The sequence below is a fragment of the Trachurus trachurus genome (genome assembly GCF_905171665.1).
Source record: "Trachurus trachurus genome assembly, chromosome: 4".
NCBI lineage: Eukaryota > Metazoa > Chordata > Actinopteri > Carangiformes > Carangidae > Trachurus > Trachurus trachurus.
This window is the reverse complement of record NC_139898.1, coordinates 28,640,571-28,666,401: the sequence shown is the minus strand read 5'-3', so window position 1 is coordinate 28,666,401 and position 25,831 is coordinate 28,640,571. Positions and strand designations below refer to the sequence as shown.

Here is a 25,831-nt window from a genome sequence, read left to right as displayed (position 1 = left end):
ATGGACTCTGTTTATTCTATTGTCCATTGATATATATGTATTTGCTTGTGCTGTATGAACTATTGTTGTGTTATGATGTCACAGCAGGTGCAGGCTCTGATTGGCCCACATGGTCTTTGGAGGGTATTTAAACTTCCTCCTCTTCTCACACCATAATATAACCTGACGAAGGTCCAAGTGCTTGTGCTTTCATTAAAACGACTATGCAAGTTAAGACAGTGTGCAGGAGCCGTCTTTGATCTAATAAGTACTATAGTTCATCAACATTAAATGATCTGTGTTGTCATGGTTACAAGAGATAACATCGTGGTCGGCCATGTCGAACACCTCGTGTGTGAAGAACCAGACGTCTTTGTAATTACTTCACCCACTAGATGTCACCTAGCAACAAAATGTAACTATAGATCATAACAACCTGCTGCACAAGAAACTTGTTGACTCACTTTTTCAAACTAAAACTTTTTAAGATGAGATTAAGTTAAACCAATGGAAATGCTTCTGTTATTATATAATGAGAGATCATAGTTGTGGTTAAAGTTAATTAATAAAGAATCCAATTAAATGTCCTTAATTAGGACCAAATGATTTGGCCTATAAATACTGGAAAACAATCACAATATAACACGTTTACTTAAAAACTCCTCTAAAACGGTTGATAAATGTGTGATTTAACCTGCAGTGTTATCCTAGTGTCGGTATTGTCTTGGTCTAATTAGCTTTTTCTATTGGAGCTATTTTAAATTTGCATGTAAAAGAAGAAAGTCATTATCAAGTTTGATTTGACTCTGCACAAAAACAGAGTTCAACAAAGCAACAACAACGGGAAAAAGCGCCAATAACAAACTTTAATTTGCCTCCGCATCACCTGCATCGCACCCATGGGGGGGAGGAGTCTGGTCTGTGAGAGGGAAACATCCACAGAGGAGAGAGCGAGAGGAGCAAAACGCCGGCAGCTTAAAACAATTATGTAACAATTTGTACTTAACGCTCACGGTATTAAACTCGTCCCACGTGGAAGAAGCTGATAAATCACCTCAACAGACTCAGCGCTGGTCGACCTCCTTTCTAAGTCGGACACACAGAAGCTTGTTGGCGTATTTTTATTACATTTTTGGCAAAAAAATACTCCCAATACTTTAGTTCGCCCCCTCCCAAAAAAAAAAAAAAAAAAACTCCATAAAACAATTGCAGCTTATAAAAAGCCGCTGGCAGAGTTTAAGTGGAGCAAAGAACACAGCTCACATCTCGGCTCTCCCCAAGTTTCCTACACTGGCTCCGAGGTATTTTAATATACATACATTCTCACAGTAGCACACAACACTGGCGCTGTGTAGTTGATATGCTGTGAAGATTCGTCCATGACCTCCGCAGCGCCCTCGCATGCTCCGACTCTCCGCTGCTGTGCTCACCCTGCAGAAGATTAAAGACCGGATGCTGCTGTTTTGGGTCCAAAGTGCCTGCTCAGGATTCACCTTTTACCCCAAAGGCTGTTATTACCGCCACACGGCATCCCTGCAGACCTGAGTTCAGGTTTTAAAATATTAAAAATAGGGGGTTTGTCGCCATCGACCAGAAACATGGCCACGAAAATGTTGACATTGACATAAGTTGGATGCAATTTATCGGTGCATTTCCTTTTTTTTTAAGAGGTCATTGAAAAGTTACAGTTGAGAGGAAGGTACACATAAACTTAAAAAAAAAAAAGTGTGTGTGCACAGAGTTGTGTTTGTGTGTTTTCCAGACAGTCGGGGAGCTTTAGCCTTTGGTGTGTTCGCTGTGTGTCTGCTCTCGTCCCCCGTACAGCCGCCTCTGGAAACGTCTTCAAAGGAAAAACACATGTGTTTACTGTCAAGCTGAGGGCCGGCGTGGGGTGGAAAGACATGAATGGAGGGTCCACAGAGGAGGAAGAGAAGGAAAAGGAGGAGGAGGAGGAGGAGGAGGAGGCAGGGGAGTGGAGATGATGAAAAAGAAGGGAACAGCACAGTGGGTCTGTGGAGGAGAGTGAAGGGTGGAGGCTTCCTGAAGTGAAGCTCACAGGATATTTCCCATCTCGTCATGTGACAAGTGCAAATGCATCAGCAGCAGCTTCCTACAGAACTCTCAAAACACAAAACAACGACACAACGACGACGACGACGACTCTCCCGACAGTGACACTGTGTTGTTTCGTATATGACTCTGTTAGTTTTTGACTTGACGTCTTGTCTGGCTCGGAAACCAATTTTCTCTTCAACTGACAAACCGTTTATCTTTGTTTTCCTCGATGCCGTCAGAACCATCTGTCTCATCTGCTCCAGGATATTAATACAAGTTTGTAGCCAGAGAAATTGGAAAAGAGAAGAAGAAGACAGGTGTCAGGTCGACAAATAAGGAACGAGCTAAAGGTTGTTTAGGCTAAAAAAAAAATCTATCTATCTATCTATCTATCTATCTATCTATCTATCTATCTATCTATCTATCTATCTATCTATCCATCCATCCATCCATCCATCCATCCATCCATCCATCCATCCATCCATCCATCCATCCATCCATCCATCCATCCATCCATCCATCTCTTTCTCTCTCTATCTCTTTCTCTCTCTATATATCTCTTTATCTATCTATCTCTACTGTATCTCTCACTTTCTCTCTCTCTGTCTCTATCTATCTATCTATCCATCTATCCATCTATCCATCCATCCATCCATCCATCCATCCATCCATCCATCCCTGAGATGCAAACATGATTAATTTCCTGAGGTACTGAGGTAAAACTGAACTGGACCGACACCAAAATTAAATGGATTCCTCCCAGGGTCGGGACACATGGTGCCACCAAGTTTGGTGCAAATTGGTTTTGTGTATCTTGTCTAATCTTGCCGACAAACAAACACACACACACACAGACAAATATAGGTGAGATCAGGTGAGCAGCTCCTTATGCAGAGGTCACAACTCCACAAGATGCTTTGTAGCTAGTTTGCTTCAGTTTGAGTGGCCCTCATTTATTAAACTTGCGTACACCAAAAAAATGGGTGTACACCAAATTCACCGCAAGGATCGGCATTTATTAATCTGAGTGTGAGCGTACGGTACGCACAGATCTCACGCCAGCTCTGACCAGGTGTACGCACATTTGGAACCAGCGTAGAACATGCAGGAACGAGTGCTGCTGTGTCAGAATGATTATTAAACCATAGTCTAATAACGCAGCGATGTGGACCACATGTTGTTGTTGTTTATATTGATAAAAAGATTTTAAAAAAGTAGCCAAAAAAAAAAAAGAAACGATAAAACCAAGTCCGTGTTGAAAATATAACTCGAGTTTTATTTTAAGCAACTGAGATGAATTAAAAACCACGACGTGACAGATGCTCGTTAATCAGCTGTGTAAACAGAAACAGTCAATGACAGACAGACCTGGGGCCGGATTCACCAATATGTTCTTAAGAAAGATCTTAAGAAATGTCTTAAGAAGAAAATTAAGAAGTTCATAAGAAAGTTCTTAAGTGCAATTCCTCAATATTTTCTTAAGAACTGTCTTAAGAACAGTCATTTCTTACGAATTTCTTATTTTTCCTACTTAAGAACTTCTTAAAATACGTCATTGCATTGCATGCAGGTAGAGTCTGGAGTTTTGTTCGTTGCAGTTTGTAAACAAAACATTGAAACTGGGTCCTTCCTCTGGGGCTAAGCTGTGTAGCCTCCTGCCCCTGACAGCAGCAGTTGCCTGGACTGCAAAGGGAAGGAAATACAGTCTGCGTGAAGCTCTGGAGCCGTGAGCCGATAACCGGCCGTCACAGGAGCCTCCGGCGTTAGCGGCGGATGCTAACCGCTAGTTAGCATCGAGCTAACTCACTACAAGTACCCTACCAGTCGAGGCTTTAATTGTCGGTGTCGGTCGGGAATCGGTCCGCGGCTCTAGCGCTTCACTCAGACTGTAACTGTTATTTCTTTTTTTTTCTTTGCAGTCCTGACTGCTGCTGCTGAGGGAGAGAGACGTGCTAGCACTCAGCAGCATCAGAGACAGCTAAGTTAGTGCAGCTAGCAGCCCTCAGCCTCCTACTCTGCTCCACATACTGTAGCTTCACCTGAGCTCTGTCATCAACTCTCGCTCTCCACCCAGAAACGACCCCGACCCGTGCACAACAAAACAAAACACCACACAGGACTAGAAGCCCATAGGTGATGATTAAAACGGATTTCAATCATATGTATAAGTCTAACATTTATTTTTGGGCACAAATATGACCTAGCTACTAGTCTAAACTTGTCTAAAATTTGTTGAAAATGGTGATTTTAGAGGTTTACCTATACACCGTAGGAATTTAAGACAGGTCAAGGTTGTCTTAAAGTTAAGAAAAAAGTAAAGAACAAATTTGAGAACTTTGATTTCAAGAATACAATTTGTTCTTAAGTTTTTTCTTAAGAAGAAACTTAAGAACAAAGTTGAGAAAATACTTAAGAACTTTTTTGGAGAATATGACTTCTTCTCTTTTTTCTTCTTAAGACAGAAGTTAAGAAAAAAATGACACTTAAGAAGATTTTTTTTCTTAAGAACGTTTTGTGAATCTGGCCCAGCCTAATCAGCTGTGTAAACAGAAACAGTCAATGACAGACAGACCTGTTATTGTAGATCACACACACAAACTTCCAACATCTGCAGCACCAGAGCATGACCGGACGGCTCCTCAGTCTCTCTCTCTGCCGGACACCGGAGCCGGCGGGGTGGGGGGGGCTCCGCTACCTGTCCAGGTGCAGCTGATCTCGGCGGAGTGTTTTTCTTTTCTTTTTTTTCCGTCACCGGGACCTGTCAGCGGGAGATCGGGCCGGTGTTTCACATCCCTCCATCAGCCGAACCATATCATCGGTGCTGATGGTCATAAGGTCGCGTTCGCAGCAGTAATATGCCTATGATTTCTCCTCAGTCACTTGTGTTTAGTAAACTGCAGGAGCATTTCATGAGGTCGCTGGGTTTCCTGACGTGGTCGGTGACACGTGCGTCTGCAGCCTCCATCCACCGGGATGACGCTTATCAATCACAAAATCTATAAATCTATCAATGTCCAGATATTTAATGTTGCCGCGGCCGCCCTCTCCCTGTTCAACGCGGTAACGCCAGTAAAGTCCCTCTTCTTGGCCGTCTTCCGTGTCTCCATGTCGTAAAAGGGGCAGGGCGACGCCTCTAAAGCAGGAATATATCGGGGCGTGACATTTAAATTACGTTCGTTTTCAGTCGCCGGATTTATCACCACCACGCCGGTTCTACGCCGAAATCAGCAGCGTACACACTTTTAGTAAATCACACGTGACACTTGCCTTACACTGATATTTACACCAGAATCTACACCAGATCCTGCGCAAGTTTGATAAATGAGGGCCAGTGTGTGTAAAGTTTCAGGCTTTCACTGTGTTTCTTATTTGTTGTCTCAGTGGATGTGGATCAGATGGGATCAGAATGTGTATCTGTAACAAGGGCCCAGTACAAAGAAGCTAAAAACTCCCAGAGGCGACCAATAAATGTAAAGCATCTTTTTTTTTTTTTTTTTTCGATTGTATTGAGCTTGTGAGCACATGTGGGACAAGGCTTGAGAGTGCTGTAGAGTGAGTTGACCATGGGGACGAGACAGAGAGAGAGAGACAGAGAGAGGGTTTTTGTCCTTTGGCAGAGTCCTGGTTGTGTTCTGGCTCTCGGGCCGCGGTGCATCTGTTCTGCTCATTCAGCTGTGGAGGAGTGGTGTTTGGAGGCCAGGCCTCAGCGCTTTAAAATGAAATCTTTTCTGCCTCTGCGCCTCCCCTGCCGTCTGACATGCCAGACAAGAGAGGGCAGATGGCAAGATAGAAGTCACCTAAGCTGTTTTCACTCGACCTGCCTTCTTCTCTTCTCGGAGCGGAGCGGGGTGGCGGGAAGAGGGGGACGCAGAGGAGATAAGCAGCCGCATCCGAGTCGATGCTCCCCGGGGTATAAAACACAAATCCATAGAAATCGCACAGTGGATATTTGCTCACATAACACTGAATTTGTAATTGATTCTGTGACCTACATATAAGAAGTACCTATTGTGTGTGTTTGATATAAAATAACACATGTGGGTCCAGTCTGCACCTGACACCGGAGGGAAAAAAGCTGGAGACTCCTGGAAAAATCCCCAGCTACATGAGGAGGGATGTGTTTTGTTTTCACCTCTCTGCAGGGACAAAAAGCAATAACACAAGACTCAGATGGTTTAATGATGAGTGTTTTCATCCTAATGACGACATAAATGTGTTACTGATTGGTGTTTTCTGATAATTAAAACAGTGTTTTCTGTGTCTCCGTCCGTCCAGAGTCAGGCCATGCGCATCGTGCGGACGGTCGGCCAGGCCTTCGAGGTTTGTCACAAGCTGAGTCTGCAGCACACGCAGCAGAACGCAGACGGACAGGAGGACTGCCACAGCGAGAAGAACGGCAACGACTCCATCTCAGGTACACAAACACACAAACACCTGCAACACAGTCGGTATCACGTTTGTTCTGCCTTTGCATTGTGTGTAAACTAGGGATGCACATGATTAACCGTTTAACCGATAACAAGAACTTTGACCGATTAATACTATCGGTTATTTTTTTTTTTTATTAGCTCCTTATGTCGTCAGCTCATGGGGGCGTGTCGACACGTGCAGAGTTCACGTGCCTTCAGTCATATTTCACAGCAAAAAGTTACACAGGAGGACTGACAGTATGTGCAGCAGCCCCCATGAAGGAAGATCAGACAATAAATGTAACCTACACGGACATAGATGTGCATCACCTGTAACTACGGCGCTGGAAAAAAAAAAAAAAAAAAAAAAGAGGACGTCGCTGCTCTCCAGCCTGTTCACCTGCAGCTCTCCTGCAGCTCCACAGAGGAGCTGTCAGAGGAGCTCTGCTGCTCCTTCAGCCTGGTGTTTGGCTGCACTTTGTATAAAAACAGTTCTACATTGGACGATCTAACCTCCAGAGCGCGATCAGCTGAGACAGAGCGCACTGATCAGCTGTCGCGGCGCACGTGGGTATTTAACGGCAACAAAAAAATTGAAACCAAAAAAATTTTTTTTTTTTTGGCCGTGCGCCGCAAGATTCTTAATCTTATCGGTTAACGGTTAATAATCGGTTAACGAGCGTCGGTTATCGGTCAGAAAAAAAATTCAAAATGTGCATCCCTAGTGTAAACGTTTAGCTCTGCCGCCGGTTTCTAAATGATACAGTAGCTCTGAGGAATCCAAAAGTGACATTAGTCAGGGTGAATGTTTGCATTGTGATCTGAGGTGTTGAAAGGAAAAACAAACGTATGAATATCTTGTTCAACCCTCTCTTTTTCTTTGTTCATCGCCTCTCTTTTCATCAGTAGCCGTTCTGGAGCCTCCTTGACTGTGTCATTAAGCAACAAATTGCAGACGTTCAAGGACTAAATCTGTGAGAGAGGACAGAGGCATTGTTTCACACTGTAGAGACTCTGTGCCATAGTTCTGCTACATGAAACACAGCAGGTGATTCAACAGAAGTCAACTCAACACAGCCAGAGTGTTTTCTCAACACAACAATGGAGAAAATGCAGAGGCACTCAGACGCTGTGGGTGGAGCTGATGTAACGGGTCGGGGGTTCACTGATGGAGGAGGAGGCAGACGATGAAGAATGTGTCCAAAAATTGAAAACAAAACATAAAGTGTCTGAGAGGAGGCAGCAGAACAAAGATCATCATGTGATCAACAGGTGTCTGCCACCTCTCTCAGCTCAGAGCCTGCGATTGGCTGTTTATAAAAATTAGGGGTGCACAATACCACTTTTTTTTTCAAAACGAGTTGTGTACGAGTACTTGCATTTGAGTACTCACTGATACCGAGTCTGTTATTTGAACAACATTCCTCAGTATGTTTTTCTTGTACATGGGTGACTGTCACAAGTTTCACTGCAGTACAAACATGACTTTAACAAAATTGTCATATATCCTAATCCTACTGACATTCAACATTAGTGCTTTTATAAACATGGCACTGCCACACATACTGTCTGAAATTGAACAAAACAAAAGTGAACTCCTTATATTCTGCGTCGTGCTGAGATTTCAAATGTTTACTCAAAGAGGAACTATGCAAGTCCAGTCGCTTTTCCGCTGTTTTGCTATAGCTGTCCGCCTGGCCATGTGCATTTGTTTACAACGATCAGACCGATACCCGATACCGGTGTCGGTGCATCCTTAGATAAAATAAATAAATAAAGCAGATTTCAGATAAAAAGAAACATTAAAATCCTGCAAAATTGGACACTGTGTCCAGGTGGGCACGGCTGGAGGCAGCATTTCTGTGACATCACAAAATAACAGAAGTCCTGACAGCTGGTTTTTATGACTCAGTTTTTGATACATTCACAGTATTGATATGAAATCTAGACCTGATCTATAATCAAACTACACATGGGCATCCACCTTTATCCAGTACGGAACATTTAAAATAGTTATACGGTTCATGTTTGATAAAATCCCAACGTTTATCCCACCTTCCTCTGCACAGCATTTCTCTTACTTCCTGTCATCTCACTACTTCTTTCTTCAAAATAAAAGCATATAAAGCCTCCTATATAAACATTAAGTGGAAAAATAACCATTTATTATCATTTTATGTGCAACTTACCTTTTTGTCGTGAAGCTCAGTAATAATGAGATCCGTCAGATGCTGTCGCCTGCCGAGCTTAATGGGACAGATCATATCGCAGCCTGAGTCATAATCTGTTTAGTTGCCAGGTGACAGCATTAACAGCTGTCTCATTAAACGTATGGCCTCCCTCCCTGAAGGCCCATGTTTGATAATCACAAAGGTTTAAGAGGCCCAAGAGAAACGGCCCGAGTCGTGTTGCATTTCCTGACAGAGCTGATGATCGGGGCTGCGACAACACAACCAAAACAAGCTGCAGTTTTTATTTCTGTATGAGGCTCGAAGCGGCGCTGAGGGGAAGTGGGTCAGGAAGGAAGACGGAGTTCCTGGATCCGTCCGCGAGGTTTCAGCTCAGCAGAGGAGCCGCTCTGCTCTCACCCCCCGTTTGGTTAAAACAAGATAAACAAACCTGGGTGGATTTTTATTTTTAGGTCATCGAATAGAAGTAAAAAAAAGTGTGAAACCTGCATCATGGAGGACACGCTGGAGACGGTGGCAATTGGATATACAATCCAAAAATAATGCAAAATGTGAAGCCTCGTCAACCCGTTGCGCACCAACACCTACACAATTCTCACAGTCGAGTCTCGTCAGATTGCACAAACAGATTGTGCTGTACATGTATCACACACACACACACACACACACACACACACATGGGCACACACACACACACACACATGGGCGTGCTAATTCCCGCCTGCATTGTGCCCAAGTTGGCAAGCAGGAGAGTGCAATGCTTGGGTTGAATGTCACGGATGAGTCAACCCAGAGAAAGGCTGCACAACAACACTGATGGGATGAGCTACTTTTATCCGCGGCCTCGTGCCCGGACGGGGGGACGGGGGGACGGGGGGACGGGTCTCAGTGCGGCGGCGACAGCGACAGCGGTGAAACGTGGCTCCGAGGGGGGTCTGAGATGACAGACAGAGAGAGTCGGCGTCCATAAAAGTCGTCTTCTTTCACTGCACCGCTCCAGTCATTATTACAGCAGCCGGGCAGTGGTCAGCTCACCCTCCTCCTCCTCCTCCTCCTCCTCCCCCTCCTCCTCTTCCTCCTCCTCCTCCTCCTCCTCCCTGATGTGAAGGCAGGCGTCAGGCCGGGTGCGTTATCTCCACAGCCCCCTGCAGCCCTCCAGAGACGAGCTGGCTTTCACATGCTGATGAGCCCAGAGATCACCCACGCGCTATAACTGTACATCCACACACACACACATAGAGAAACAACCGCACATGCATACAAATGTGCACACACACACACAGACACACACTCGCTGTCATGGTGTGTTTGGCAACACAAGAGCTGCCATGCACAACCAATGAGCTTATCTGGAGAACTAATTATCATGGCAATGAAAGGAGAGAAGGGAGAGGAGAGTGGGAGATGGTGGATTAGAGAAACGCAAATCTGGATAGCATGGAGAGAGGAGAGGGGAGGGGGGTGGAGAAAAGGCACATTAGAGGAAAAAGAACGGAGGAGCAAGAAAAGATGAAATGTAGAAGTGGATTAGAGGAGGGAGGACGAGGCTGAGCAGCAGGGAGTCCCAAGAAAAGATGACAAAAAGACAAGAAAAGTGTGGAGAAAGTGATGTTTTGTTCATGAAAAAAAAAAAGTTTCTGCAGCTTCAACAATCGCACAAAGTTCTGCAACATAACATAAACAATATAATCCCATTAGCAAACAAACAAGCATGTATAGAAAGGCTTAGATCTCTGGAACTAATAATGCCCAGTCAGTGGAAAACCATCATTACAGTTCACATTAGCATAAGACATAACCGCGCCGCAGGCACTTCCATTCAGCAGCTCGGTGCGCGCTAAGCGCCGAACACTGAGTTAAAGCCTGCAGGACACACGAAGGAGCTTCTTATCGGCTCGTCAGCGATATTCACTCATGTTTAATGTCGCCTGGAATAAATCTACAGAACAAAAAAACGTTTATCGGAACAAGTCGTTGAGGCCTTTTGAGACGTGTTTCCGACGCAGTTCCACTTTCAAACAAGGCGAATCATTTTCCAATCACACAGTTTTGCAACGCACCATAGATAAGATAAACTGCTCTGTACTGCACATAAGCTTTAGAGACATTGTAATATACAAACACAAACAGCAGTGTACTGTAGTATTGTTGCTCAGGAGTTCATTAAGTTTCAAACAATGTAGTCATGGTAATATGCATAGACCACATAAGAGCAATTAGATTTTATTTTTCTGTATCTGTTGCCCCCGTCTCTTTCTCACCACCTTTCACATTAAAGCAAAATACCAAAGTCAAGACTTCAAGAGGAACTATGCAAGATTTTTTACCTTAATTAAACAGTTAATTGTGATGGTTAAATTACTTATTACAGGGAGAATGGAGGCTCTCTGTCTTCCACCTAAGTGTTCCTTGTAAGATCAGAGCCTCCGACCCGGTGTCCCAGATCTCGTCTCACGAGAAACGTGGACGGCTTTATGGCACAACGACACAAACACACCCGGCAAACCGTAATCTGTTGTTAACTTTATCCACCTCTGTAGACATCACTCCATGGATTTCCTTCTCGCCGGCTTCGTTGAAAACAAATGCACATGGCCAGAGCAGGAGGAAGGTAGAGTTAGCAGTGAGCTGTGTGTTTTATTTTTTTATAATGTTTTTTGGGGGGTTTATTGCCTTTATTTGACAGCACATTGTGAGATAGACAGGAAGGGGAAGGCAGAGAGAGGGGGAATGACCTGCAGGAAAGGTCTGCCCGATACGGGATTCGAACCGGGGACGCCTGCGTAGAGGACTGTAGCCTCTACATGGGACAGCCGCCTTAACCACTGCGCCACGCACCGCCCGTGAGCTGTGTGTTTTTACCGCAGTGAAAATATGCACTCCGAAACTGAAGGGGGAGCTCCGTGGAGAGAAAATAACGACCAAAACAGCAAAAAAGTGACCAGACTTGCATAGTTCCCCTTTAAAAACAATCCACTAATGAAAAGCCAATCACAGATAATGTTCCTGAAACAAACCTGCTGTCAGACACATCACATTTAGGTCAAGAGGTTGAAGAATAAACAGAAATAAATATATTCATGACCGAAACAATGATAAATTCATGAAATAGCTCCTTTAGTTTGGTATTGATTCACTATAAAGAAACTCACGCATGTGTTTGGCCTGAAGAGGAGGAAGCTGAGGTACCTGGAGTACCTCAGTGCAGGAAAGGAAACTCCACACAGAGCCGTCTCGCTGTGAGGCATCAGTCCGAACCACTGCACCACCGTGACGCCTTCAGTTTGGTACATTTTGCATTAAACTGGAGAACTGATTCGGTTCGGTAGGCATTGAACCGCCTCTGATGTTTCACTTTTTTTTCTCTTTTCTTTTTTTGTAAACCATATCTCGCTCAATTCACATTCACAGTCTCCTCTCAGCTTCCATGCTGGTCTGTTTGAGCCTTTTATATTTAGCTCATACAGCGCTCAGCTCATTTCTGCACCGTTTCTCTATTTGCATGTTGTAATGCAGAGGAAAAAACACCGTCTCTGCACAAAGATCCTTTTCTTCTGTCACTTTAATTGACAGTGTTGAATCTGACTGGGAAGTGGGAGAGAGGGGGAAGACATGACAGCAGCACAAAGCAGGAGGACGAGCGGTACAGCGCCGATCTGGAGAGAAAGTAGGAGGCAGAGGAGGGAGCTCAGAGCAGGTTGTTGAGGATTTTTGAGGAGGGAGAAGAGGATGGTGGTGTGTGTGCTGGTGCCAGATTGTCAGAGATGAGGTTTAAGTGTAGGGGCAGGATGGCGCTAATAGACGGGTAGGAAGAAGTCAGGCAGAGATGGAAGAAGAGGTTGAAGGAGCATGTGGGATGGACGGCAAGAGGGTGAAGGAGAAGCCGTGATGATGATGAAAGGCCAGAAGGAAGGAGGAGGCGAAGCGTGAGGGAAACGGCTGCAAAATATGGGCACGGAAAGAAAAAGTGAACAATTTTAAAGAAGTGTGAGTTATAAGAAATGAAGTTTGATTGAAATCAAATAAGTGTAAGAAGTTAAACATCAAATCTAATTGTCCATTTCCAGCAGAGTGGAGTTTCTTTGGGGGGAATAAAGGAAAAGGATCAGATTGTCGGTATTGACCTGGAAGCTAAAAGGAGAATATGAGATGTGTAACAGAGGAAGAGCACTGTGGCGATCAGGAAATGATGTCACTTCCTGTTCAAAGCACCTCCATCTTTTTTTTAAGAGCCAGGCTAACACACACCAATCACCCTCTACCTTTCACCATCTGCTCCCCAATATATATTTATTATCTGTTTAAACAACATGTTATCAAACTCACTGACTAGTTTCACATTTGTAATCCTAATTAGACTTCTTAACCTAAAGGGATAGTTCAACAAATTGGCCCATTGCCATAATCCCTATAGTTTTAGGAGTTGGTTCGTTACCTTTAATTGTCGGTGCAAGCTATTTTTAGAACGGCGGAGCAGATCCGTGAGCTGCTCAGAGCTACGCTACGGAGGCTCATGGGATTTCTTGGCTTCCCTCATCAAACTCATCAAATACACAATCCAACAACTCCAAAACGCTCTGGTGGACAAGTTGTGACCTGCACATTCACCACGCTATGAGATAATAACAGAACGTTACCAGACAGAGTTGTTTTAGAGGTAAATGCAGAGACTGGTTGCTGAAAAACTGCCCCCGACAAGAACGCTCATCAGCGGTTTTGCATGAATTTACCTGGAAAACACCAGGTGCAACATTGTGTGTGAGTGGGTTGAAATTGTGGATGTGATTGTAGATCGATGGAGTTAATATTCTTCCTCCTGTTTGCTCAGAGTGAATGAAATCCAACAGGTGGTCAGATCTTACACATTTCACCTTTTAGATGTCCCAGTTCGCCTGCAGAGAGCTGGTTTATGTTCACCGGAGCCTGTTGGAAGCAGCGTTGAGGACGTATTAGTACCTGCCATCTGTTTTGTGTAGAAAATAGTTTCACCACTTAAGTGACCACAGTCCCTGCAGCGCCTGGTTATTTTTAGTTGGCAGAAACCGAATGCGGTTCTGTCTGGTAGGCAGTTGTTGATCACTTTGCTTTAAACTAGAAAAATTAAAATTGAAATTGTAGCAGAGCTGTGGCGTCGTATAGTCAGTTTATACTTGTGTGAAGAAGTTGTGATGCACAGCCAGAAACTTCAGGCACTTTAGTCGAGGGGGAAGGAAAACTGTGACAAAGAGTGTTACAGGGTTTTTATTCTGCTGAGGCAAATCAAATACCCTCCAAATAATAAAATGCTGAAAGAAAAGACGGGTTTATAATAAAATCAACATGTTTCTCAACAAATTAAACTTCTGTGTTGATTTTATGGGTTAAAAAAAAAAGTTTATTATGATTATTCAAGTGTTTTCCAGTGTGTTGATTTAATACTGTTAATGTTGTGGATCTCCATTGTTAATTACGCCTCCTTGGGTGAAACCGCACACTGTTTCCCGTTCCGACCAATATGTCCCATTAAAAATGCATTAACTATAATTGAAAATGGAAACTCCAGGAGAGAGATGTATATACGTTATTATTATTTATCTGCATTGTGTTGTGGCTCTTTGTGCGTTGATGTGTGAACTAACTTTTCCTGTTTATCAGCAGCTTAACAAACAGTTTTCAGTCTTATTCAGTGATATAATGTGTATGAAACTGTGTGATGATGATGATGTTTCTCACCTGAGTGTGTTCGTGTGTGTCCGCCCCATGTGTGCGTGTGTACATGCTCATGCCCACATGTGTGTATGCAGGCGTGCGTGCTCATCCACCCGTATGTGTGTGCACTTTCCTCGGCTCAGCTCGGGAGCTTACAGGCGCAGAGAAGACGCCGATCGTCGTCGCCGAGGAGACGGACATCGACGCCGAGGACGTTGGCCAGGTGGCGACGGTGGCGACGACGGAGGTGGAGGAGGAGGAGTTGAGCATCAACAGAGGAGTGACGGACCTGGACGCCACGGTGAAGACGACTGATGTGAATCACACAGAGAACAAGGTAAAACGACAACACGGACGACAGCAAATGTCTTGACAGCGATAAACACAAGGAAATAGGAGGTCTAAAGTAATAGTGAGCTCTAGGGATGTCACGATTACTTGTTTTCACAATTAATCGTGGTATTAGACGCCACAATTAATTGATCGTAAAGATTCCTAAATACCGTCACTTTCCAAAAAAGATGATATGTCAGAACCATGTCGACAAAGTAAAGGTAAATGCACAGATACTGGTGAATTTACATGCATGTATGTACCTATGTACTGTACGTAACACTGAATTGGTAGGAATTTAAATGTAAGCGTGTCATTTGTAATTTAAAAAAAATAATAAACTTAAACATTTGGTATAGATTTGAAACATTTCCCATGGGGGATTAATAATTGGTCCTATATTAATACATATTTTAAATATTTTGCGTAAACAATAAGTTATGTAAGTATATTTTGGCTATATTTGATTTTACACATTCATAGTGTTTAAAATAAATTGATTATTGCATAGTAATATCATAATCGTAACACCGTGATTATTTCTCTGACAATAATCGTACCAAGAAAATCTATAATCGTGACATCCCTAGTGAGCTCTCAAACCTTCAGGCAGAGTTGAGGATTTGCTTTGCTCAGACTTTTGGGGAGGAAACACAACCCGGAGGTGAGAACCGATCTCAGCAGGGACAAAGAGAAAATGTTTGGCTTTGGCTTTTGTAATCTGGCTTCTCCTCAGGTGAAGGTCCGGCAGTCGCCCCGGGCTGGTATCACCGGCCCCCGACTTTACTAACATTACTTTATTCAGAAAGGAGGAAAGATTTCAAAGCATCCCTTTCCCAAAGCACCGACAGTATTCAAACTGTGGCTTCTCACAGGAAACGTTGGTGCTGCTCAGCTGGTGGCATCTAGAAACTCAGATCTGTCCAACCCATAACTGCACTTTAAAAAGTCTCTATTCTGCTCTTATTTTACTTCATCTCAGTCTCTGCACTTGAATTAAATATTGCATATTACATAATCCGTGTTTTATATAGTTTATATGCTGTTTTTTTTTTATTATTATTATTATGGCTTTTTCTACTAGTTTCAGCTACTGTAGTTCTTCTTCCAAGTTTAGCTGTGGTGACTTAAAGGTCGGGTTGGAGATCCTGGAAAAACGGTTTTACCAGGCCACATTTTGAAAATACACAAGTCAAAAGTCCCAGCCCCCTTCCCTCAGACTTTCCCATCCGACGCAGTTGATGTCGCTTGACAGAAGGCGGCGGCGTGTTCTTGAGGGTGGTGTTTTTTAAGGTGTCTGATGAGATTCGTGGTGTTGAAACCAGCCCTGTTACTGCCACCTCGTGAAATTTCACTCCTACACACATTACAGGTACTGTAGCAGTTGGAGACTCGGCTTTCGGTATTTTTAAAATGTTGCCACATTGCAGACATTTTTGCGTGTTCCACTTTTCCAAGCTCGCTAATGGCGGCTGACAACAACGACAAACTTGTGGGAAGCACAGCATTTTAGTGCGGGTTATTCAATGTAAGTGGTTAAAATATTTATTTTAATTTGTGCAATATTAATATTTTATGTTAATTAGTTTTATTTAGGCTTTTATTTTGAAGGAAAAAAATTAAATGGATCGGCCTTGAAATTAAGTATGATCGGCCGATTCCGATCCACCTTAAAAGCCCTAGATCAGGGCCCTATCCGATCCGGGAGTAATCGGGACACTCCTGCTCTTAGTCACTTAGACTTTCTGAATACATAATTGACTACTATTGACTACTCTCAGGATTAAAGGACCATTTCACCCAGTACAACAAAAAGTGTTTCTGATCATGATTACCAACCATAACTTTAAAGCAGAGTTACATCCAGACCCAGTTGTAAAAGCAGCAGAACATAAATAGAAATACTTCTTCTGTAGCTGCATGTGTCAATACACAGTTTTAGTCACAACCACTACATAGCTCTCGTGTGCTTTAAATCTAACATGTTGCTAAAAGGCAGAAGCTCAGCGAGCGGCAGGATGCTCCAACAGGCTCAAGCTGCTATTTTGTGAAAAGAAGATTTGCTGCAGGTGCTTATGGGGGATTGACGGCTTTTGAAAGTGGTTGAGTTTCTCACCATGAACCCTGACACACCTGTTAAACATCCAGCAGAGAAACTCTCTCCTCTCACTGTCAGAGCTGTGATAAAGTGATACATCGTCAAAAAAAAAAAAAACACAATTTAAAGGAGTATAAAACAAAAAACACCTGAATAATAAATGCTGTTGAGTTGTTGATGCAGTTAAAGCAAATAAAAGTTTGTGTGTCAGTGTTAGAGTTTGGTTTCAGGGTAAAAGCTTTAAAAATGCACCAAAGAATCTGGAGTCAGCTCAGGTTAATGTTTGGAAACTTGGCAGGAAATCAGAAATCTGTTCATTCACCTCCTGCCAGGCTGGACGCTGGAAATCCAAACTTTACAGAAGCTTTTCTTTAGTTTTATGTCTTTCCTATAGGCCTCGGACGAGAAACTTCTTATTAGACTTGGAATGATCTCTCTCTGTCTGCCGCCGGCCGGGTGTTGGCAGCTGAGCGCTCAGACCGCAGCGCCAGTCATCCAGCTCACGTGTTTGTGTTTGCGCGGCCTCATAGTGTTAGAGATATGATACGGCTCGGTCCGGGCGCCTGCTCTCTGGCCCGTGGAGACTCACCACCACCACCACCACCAGCAGCAGCAGCAGCACCAGCAGCAGCAGCACGACTCGCTCTCCGTTGCTCGGGGAGGAGTAGGGTAGAGGGGATGCATCAAACACTGTCTTGGATGACAGTAGAACAAAGATTTGCTTATAGTTTGGTCACATTTTTGTTTAATATTTATCATGTGGGAAAACCTAATAATTTGGTGTTGCAGCTACAAACTACTAACGAAAGGCATGGCTATGCAACAAGGCATGCATTGAGTGCTCATTTACCCTGCCTCTACCAAGAACTGAGGCACTTAGGAGAACTGTAATGTGCAGAACACAGTGACGTATTGGAATAGGCTCCCACCATATATGACCAACATTGAAAATGAATGGAGATTCAAAAAGAAAATAAAAGAGGCCATTATTAGTAAAGAACTTATATTCTTTTAAGGTTTGAAAAGTCAAAGTTGGTTTGTATTTGTAAAATATTTTTTATTCTTATTATTTTGTTGTTTGTCATTTATCTAATTCTGTTAGTTATTGTATTATGTTTTGATTGTCACATATGAGTGTCTGGACCCCAGGAAGAATAGTCCTTACCAAGGTGAGGACTAATGGGGATCCATAATAAAACTAAACTAAAAAACCACCACCGCCACCAGCAGCAGCAGCAGCAGCAGCGTAGTCGTCTATCTATAACCAGAGAAATGCTCTGTGGCCCGGCTGTGTGTGTGTGTGTGTGGCTGCAGGCCGGTGGCCGTGTGGCTCCGCTGCCGTCGCTGGGATTTCCAGCAGTATGCAGGGGTGTAATTGTGTTTTTGATGGAGGCAGCAGTGGGGAGAAGAAGACACTGCAGGGTGATGGCACAGAGAGAGGATAGGGGAAGGGGGCGTGGTGGGGGTATGGGGGGTTATTACATTACTCTTTGGCTCCGGCCCTTCGGCTCTGCGTGCAGTTGGCAGCGATGTTGCATCATAATCATTTTATTATGTTTTTATTTTTATTTTTTTCACCACTTCCCCACCGGTCCAGGCCTCGGAGCACCTGGACCGGCTCCATGTGCTCCATCCTCACCGCGCCGTTAACAGGAAAATATTGTTTATTGTCTCAAACAATTTGGTAGAATCGATGCTTTTCGTAGTTTTTTTAAAGAGACAACGAGGAGTTAGCTTTTGGTTATAAAAGAATCTCATATCAATGTGGATGAATCTGTTACCCACACTTGTTAATGGATCCATTTTCGATAAATATATGGTTTTGTCTTCATAGTTATTTTGATATTATTATTTAGTGGTCGACTCGCCCAGCATTTCCTAGTTTCGGTCATGGGAATAACGCCACTGAATCGCTATTTATGGTCGGAACTACGACGGTATCTGATCGTCTTCGAACCTCCGACTTTCGTTCTTGATTAATGAAAACATTCTTGGCAAATGTTTTGGCTTTCATCCGTCTTGCACCGGTCCAAGAATTTCACCGTGTGCACGGAGGCTCATGGGAAAAGTTAAAACACTTCACTTTCCAAAACCCCTCGTTGTCCCTTTAAAGATGCAACCTTGTCTCCAAAAACACTTTCATTTCATCCCCTGAGTCTGAGTCTGAAACGTTGTTGTACGCACATAAACCTCCAGCTGTTTAACATGTTAACTTTTTCTGCTGAGAAAGATTTTTTTTTTTTCTTATTTTCTCTTCTTAAATATAGAATAAATACTGAGGGCTCTATTTTAACGATCCAAAGCACATGACCGGAGGCGTCAGGGCGTTCAGGGCGTGTCCGTGTGTTATTTATTGTGCTATTTTAACAGCACCAGGCTCGTGGGTCAGAATAGTTGTATACTTCATCTCCTGATTATTCATAGAAGTGTTTTGGGCTTCACCTCCCATTCCCATTGAAAGCCAGACTCAGGTGTATTTCTGTTAAAATGGTGCAGACCAGTGAGTCCAGTCCCAGCACATGCACTAGAACTCCTCCTCCTCCTCCTCTCTGTGGTGCACCGAGCGGACTAAAAGGACTAACTGGTTGGTTTTGTAAATGTGTGTCTGGTTAACCAGCCCACCCCTGTAAAAGTGAGGCTCGCAGCCACTTCCTGGAGTTTTTCTTTTTTGTCTGTTCCACTTTCAGAGCTGGAAAAATCCCGAACAGAACTGGAGGTCGTGACACCGACTTCTTCTTCAAGCCGATTTAACCGCATCCACTTTTTTTTTTCCCCTCCTCAACCTCAGTAAAGCGTTTTAGTGCCCTAAAGGTCTTGCCGTGCTTCAATCAGAGAGCTAACAGTTTGTGAAGAGCATTGTAGGGGAACCGGGGGCTGCGTCCAACTATTTCTGGACTGTTCTGACAACAATAAAAAAAAAAAAACATTTCACACAGCAACTGTCCAGCTGTGTAGCGGCGCGGTCGAGCTTTTAGAAAAGTTTCTAAAGTAAGTTTCTAAATCAACAGAATAAAAAGAATATATAGAAATCAGCCACTTAAGATAGATTCAAGAACAAGGCTGCAGCAGCTTTCTTACCAGGACAAAAAAAAGATTGTTCCTATTCATCACCGAGCGCTTTTGATACAGAAGCTGCGGCCTGAAAAGCAGCAATTTCGTGGTAGAACGTTGCAGCATTTGTCAAAATTATCCAAAGGCAAATCTGCCAACACGACTATGAAAACACACGCGTCCTGTTTCTGTTCCCGGAGATGAATTATTGAAGCTTATTGCAGCAAAAAAGTTTTTTGTTTTTCCACTTCTCTATGTTGTTCTTCACCTTTGCCATTAAAGGTTTGCAGGAAAAAAAAAAAACCCTGATCAGTAGTTAACTCTGGGTAATTATGTGGTTCCTCAGGCAGCCTCCATTAACGCTGAATAATTAAGCAGACGAGCTGTGAGGCAACACCTCCAGACACAGTTTCTTAAACTTTTCATCAAGACCCCGGTGAGAGCGATCATCACCCGAGGCGCCGAAAACACAGAAACCTGCGAGATCTCGGCGGAGCAGGTCTCTCTAGGACTCATTCTGGGTCCCGACACGGAGTTACCGGGAAAAATGAAGAAAAAAGAAAGAAGAAGCCCAGAGCTGTTCAGCTGTTTAACAGTCTCTGGGTCCCATTAACGTGAAGTTATGAAACCTTTCATTACAGCCCCTGATTGAAAGCAACATGGCGTGAAATCACTGAAACAACGAGCTCCCAGCAATGACCTCTATTCTCAGGTCATTTGAGGGAGTGTGTGTGTGTGTGTACATGTGTGTGTGTGTGTGTGTGAGTGTGTGAGACAGTCTTGTAGCCGCATATACACTCCGCTGTATGTGCTCTCTTCAATTTTTTCCCCCTTTGACAGATTTGTCACTCCTAACAGTTTGACAGATTAAATGGGAATGTGCAGGGACAAGCAGGAGGAGGAGAGGTACCACGGAATAAGATGTGTGTGTCAATGTGTGTGTGTGTGTGTGTGTGCATGCGTATGTTCGCTCAGCGCGGGGATTTGATGCACTACGGGGGTTTCTCTGGAAGCTCATGAAAGGGAAAGCAGCCTGCGAGTGTTAAAGTTCATTCTCTCCCTGTCAGCTCCCGTTAGACTGACAAATCTCTGCGTTCAAACGCTCCCCGAGGACGAGAGAGAGAGAGAAAGAGAGGGAGAGAGCATCAATTCAATCCTACCTTGGGCTCGGTGCGTCGTCGTCCGTGCGAAGGGGTGGGGGGTCGAGTCAGGACGTTGACTTTTAAAGGGCTTGAATTAAACACGAGACAAAAGGGGAACGACTGAAGTCACAGTCTGGAGATAAATACGTTTCTACACTTTTCAAGAGGCTGCGTTGTGGAAGCAGGTGGTCATCGATGCTTCAGTACAAAGCCTGTGGAGTGTGTGTGAGTGTGTGTGTGTGTGTGTGTGTGAGTGTTGTGCATAACAAAGGAATAAAGGAGAGGGAAAAAAAACAAAAAAAAAACGCTTCGTGCCTGAAACAAAATGTCAACATGATCTCAAAGCCTCCAACCACCAGATTTCCTTTCTCTTCCATTGATCCTGTGTTTATGAGCTGCTGTTCAAAAACTTCAGATCAGTGCAGCGGTTAAAGTCGGAGCTGCTGTTTCCTTTTGTGTGTGAATTAGAGAGTGAGTGTGTGTGTGTATATGTGTGTGTGCTTTAAAGTGAGGCTGTACAACAAATGCTTTGATAGAGGTTTTTGCCTCTGGCCTGCTCTCAGACGCTGTCAGGCAGGTGTAAACACTCTGATCTCTGAGTGTAGCGCTACAGGCAGCGCCGCTCCGACACACTCCCGCTCTCTCTGCTGCTCTCCTGCTCTCTCATCCCGTCATTAGTCTGCCTCACTTGGTTCAGACCTGAAATTACAAACACTTTCCTCACATGGATGGATTATTATTGGATGGTATCTAATGGGAACAGGCTGAGGGGCCCAAAGGGTCAGGGAGGGGAGGGGGGGAGGGAGGGGGCCCTGGTCCGGAGCCTCTGTTTGAAGTGACAGTGGCAGTAAAGTCACAGAGCTCAGTTCTCCTGATGCGTTCAATGTCTACTCTGTTCAACACAGTGTTCATTTTTGACATTTAAAGGTATAATTATGTAGGAATTCCCCCCATCTAGCGGTGCGGTTGCATATCTGAACGTATTCTAGATGTTGCATTCACGTGAAATCGGGCAGACGTCAGACAGACAACAGACGCTGCATGTAACGGGATAAACAAGTGGTCCGCCAGCACGAGGCAAAACAATACAGGCGTGACAATATGTTGTCATGGTGATGTGGTATTGTTTACCTGACCCACGTTTTATCGTCTTTCTCTCGTGGAGTAAAATTACATCCGGTTGGTTTGCCGACGGCCGTCTGCCTGACTGCACCTGAAGGCAACACCAGTGCCTCCGTCCTTCCTCACACTACACAGTGGTGACAGTTTTAACAGGCCGAGCCGACAGCTCCGCTGAGTTTCCATGGTTACCTACGGTCACAGCCTCGGTTCGGTGCGTCGCCCACTTATGTATTTGTAACGACTTGTAACAACTCATTCTAAGGTACCAGAAAGCTTTCATTTGTATGCGGGTGTGATTCGACTTCAGTGAAATACGTATTTATGAAAGCAATATTTGATTTTTGCTAATAAAAAGCCAAATAAGTTACATACTGGGGCTTTAAATTAGGGATAGACCGATTATTGACATAATATTTGCCGATATTTGTCATTTTTTCGATAATCGGTATCAGCCGTTTTTTCACCGATAACCAATATAATAAATGTATTATTTAAACGCACTCCTTTGGCTCAAATGTAGCCGTCTATCCACCTGAAGTCACCGCTCTTAGCTGTACAACAACGTCCCACCCACTGAACCAAGATCTGTGTTGGAGTTTAAGTATTATTCTACAAAAATTACTGTATTCAGTCTAATCCCGGGTGTGTTATTCTAAATTCTGACACCAAATGAATATCGTTCGAAATGTCAGATATCGGTTTCCTTGATTACTAATAATCGGTATCAGCCCTGAAAAAAACCATATCGGTCGATCCCTAATTTAACTCACAGATTTCATCATTTCCAAACGAATAACTACTGTAAAAGACATTTCAAAGGAGCTGTGATAAATCGGCACATTTCTAATTGATTCATTTAAATGAAGTACGGAGCAATTCAGTCAGTTCACAGCAGGACAGCTGAGCATGTAGAAATGTGAAATTTGAATTACAAACAAACATGCGGAATGAAAATTTCCACTCATAAGCAAATAACAAATTAACATTTATTTTAATTACATGGTGCTAAATGACATAGTTTCTTTCCAGGAAACCTGTTGGAAAATAATGAGAAAATCCAGTAAATAGAGTAAATAACAGGAAGCTTCCCCTTATTTGCGGGTTAAACTTGAAAAGTTCAGGTTAATCTAATGTCGTCTGTCTCCTACACTTTGACCCTGCTAGAAATAACGCTTTGAAATTATTAATGAGTTGTTTGTTCTATCCAAAAGTTTGTGTTTAATGGGACAACAACCGCTGCAGCGCCTCCAGGTCACTAATGTAATCTCAGACGTACAGAATGTTTTTCTAACTCATATCTCCACATTAATCATGATGAGAGTGCCCGTTCCCGGCTTGTTTTGATGTGAAATTATCAGTGAAGAAGTAATTTACTGTCAGAACCTTGACATGTTGATGGTCCCATATATTAACTTGTCTTATCTAAATTGCTTTTCACCATAATTTGCAAAGTGCGGCTGTAAATGATTTTTATTCCCTTTATTTTTGTGAGTTGTTTTGTTTTGCTGAACTTTTAAGTCCCTTTTCACTTCGACCGCACTGCAATTTAAGAAAAGATATGCAAATATAAATTCAGGAAACATCTTCATCAGTGTGAGTTTGCAGCACATTTGTGTGATTGCATGTCTCAAGTTTCCTATGAATAATTGTTTTAATTTAGTTATTATGAATGATGCGAGTATTGTAACAGTTGGTGTTAAAGCAGAGAACTGGCATTATTTCCCTATACAGCTCTGGGGATGTACAGCTTTACTATAAAACACCCACACACACAGTGCAGTATGTGGTTTAACTCTGAAGCAGGAATGTCTGCTTTTCGCTCTTAAAGCTTTTATCGAGTGAGACTGCAAACACCGTGAATTTTTGTGTTTTCACACTTAAGATTATTTTCCTGACCTCGGGACAGTGGTGTGATGATGACATGGAGACTTGTGTAGGAAGTGTGTAGGAGGTGTAGAAATCACAGTTTTCCTGTCAGTGTGACTTGGAAAGGAAATATGTCTATGCACATCATGCAGCCATCGATCTGGAGCAGAGCAGCTGCAGAGCCGCCGGGATTAACAACGACTTAGAGACGGGACAACTTCCTAAAATGCAGTCAATAGGATTCTAAGCTGAATGTAAATGTGGAGTGTAGAAGGAAAACATTAGAGACTAATTGTGCCTAAAAGCAAAATTCAGGTTTACACTGACTTTATGCAGAGGGATAAACTAAAAGATTAGCACAACTAAAACACAATAATAAGGTTGCATAAAAAGAAAATACTCCCTATTGCATCTAGCTCTGGATCTGATTTTTAAATAAATGATGATGCAAAAATGCATTTGACTTATTGTGATGAAGACCCATCAATTAGGAGGATCTATGCAAGTCCGGTCGCTCTTCCACTGTTTTGCTAACCCTCCTTCTGGCCATGTCTATTTGTTTACAATGAAGCTTTTGAGAAATCAATCAATAGAGCGGCACATAACGTTATACGATGTTACCATGTGTATATTTGTGTAGTTTAATCTGTCATAAACAAGAGATTACGGGTTACGGGGCGAGTTTGTGTGGCGGTGCCGCAGAGACGAGAGCTGGGACACTGGGTTGGAGGTTCTGATCTTACAAGGTTGGTTTTCAGCCAAGAGACGCTAGGTGGAAGGTAGAGAGCCTCCATTCTCCCTGGAACTAGTTACAATTCATTAATTTAACCATCACAATTACTCCAAAGCTGTTTTATTAAGGTAAAAATGTAGCATAGTTAAGATATAAATCCTGCATAGTTCCTCGTTAAATAGTTCCTCTGGCAGAAAATCAACAGTAGCGTATATCAATCCTGTTTTTGTTTTTTTCATTATCAGATTTGTCAAAGAACATTATAACTTCTTTCATCAATAAAAGGCCATAAATCAACCAACGTTATAAATGTAAATAAACACCATCTATACATCACATAGTTAAAGTAAACTATCATCTGCATACGATGGTGTAACTCCACAATCATTTCCAGTCACACTCTGCATGTGGACTTCATCTGATAAAGAAAACAAGAAGGTTCAGTACTCGGAGCTAAAAGAGAAGATAAGACACAACATCTCTCTCTCTCTTTCCTTTCCTTCTCTCTCTCTCTCTCTCTCTCTCTCTCTCGCCCTTTAAAGCCGGTCTGGACCGGAGCTGTTGGCAGGACATTGCACCTAGAAGCTAGACGTGGGAGAGCTCAACAGTCCGACCAGTGTGATTAAACATCCAATTAATTTGTTTCCAATATTTGCAGTGCTGCTGTGGCAGCTGAAGCAGCCAGAAAGAAAGAAAGAATGAGGGTCAGGAAGTGAGAGCTGGAACTAATAAAGAGAGGGATGTAGGAAAGAGGGAGGAGGAGGAAGACGTGCTGTTTTTAAAGAGCCAGCTAGGACACAGACACAGATAGAGCTGTGCAGTTATTTATGTGTCACAAAGTATTTTCAGTGCAGCATCGTATACATCCTGTTTTTACAAGTAGAATCTAACTCTGCAGAAGAAGTGAACTGAACAGGAAGTCATTTCAACTTTTAAAGGGGACATATAATGGAAATATCACTTTTTGAAGGCTCTTTAACATATTTGGGTGTTTGTCTTGCCTTCCGGCCCCCAAAATGTGAGAGTTGACAAAAAAACAGTAATTTTCAGGCTCCTGAGGTTGAAATCCATGTGGTTTTATGAGCGGTTCCCTCAGTTGACATGCAATAATATCATTAGTTTTTGAATTTGCATAATACCACCCTTACCTGTGAATACTGGTAAAG

The 25,831-nt window shown here is 43.2% G+C and overlaps 2 protein-coding genes across 3 annotated transcripts in view; both read left to right on the top strand.

Moving 5' to 3' along the window:
* LOC310985199 (tetratricopeptide repeat protein 14-like) overlaps positions 1-25,831 on the top strand; it is a 408,748-nt gene that overhangs the window by 222,231 nt on the left and 160,686 nt on the right. The gene's annotated exons all lie outside the window — the stretch shown is intronic.
* LOC310984902 (carboxyl-terminal PDZ ligand of neuronal nitric oxide synthase protein-like) overlaps positions 1-25,831 on the top strand; it is a 221,330-nt gene that overhangs the window by 124,349 nt on the left and 71,150 nt on the right. Inside the window, exons 1-3 of one of the 2 annotated variants that reach the window (XM_083970276.1) lie at positions 5,832-5,944; positions 6,310-6,448; positions 14,464-14,657. In XM_083970276.1, coding sequence (XP_083826402.1) covers positions 5,933-5,944; positions 6,310-6,448; positions 14,464-14,657 — 345 coding nt within the window. In that variant the 5' untranslated portion in view covers positions 5,832-5,932. Of the gene's footprint in view, positions 1-5,831; positions 5,945-6,309; positions 6,449-14,463; positions 14,658-25,831 lie in introns of those variants that run through there. The other variant, XM_083970275.1, reaches the window with a different exon arrangement.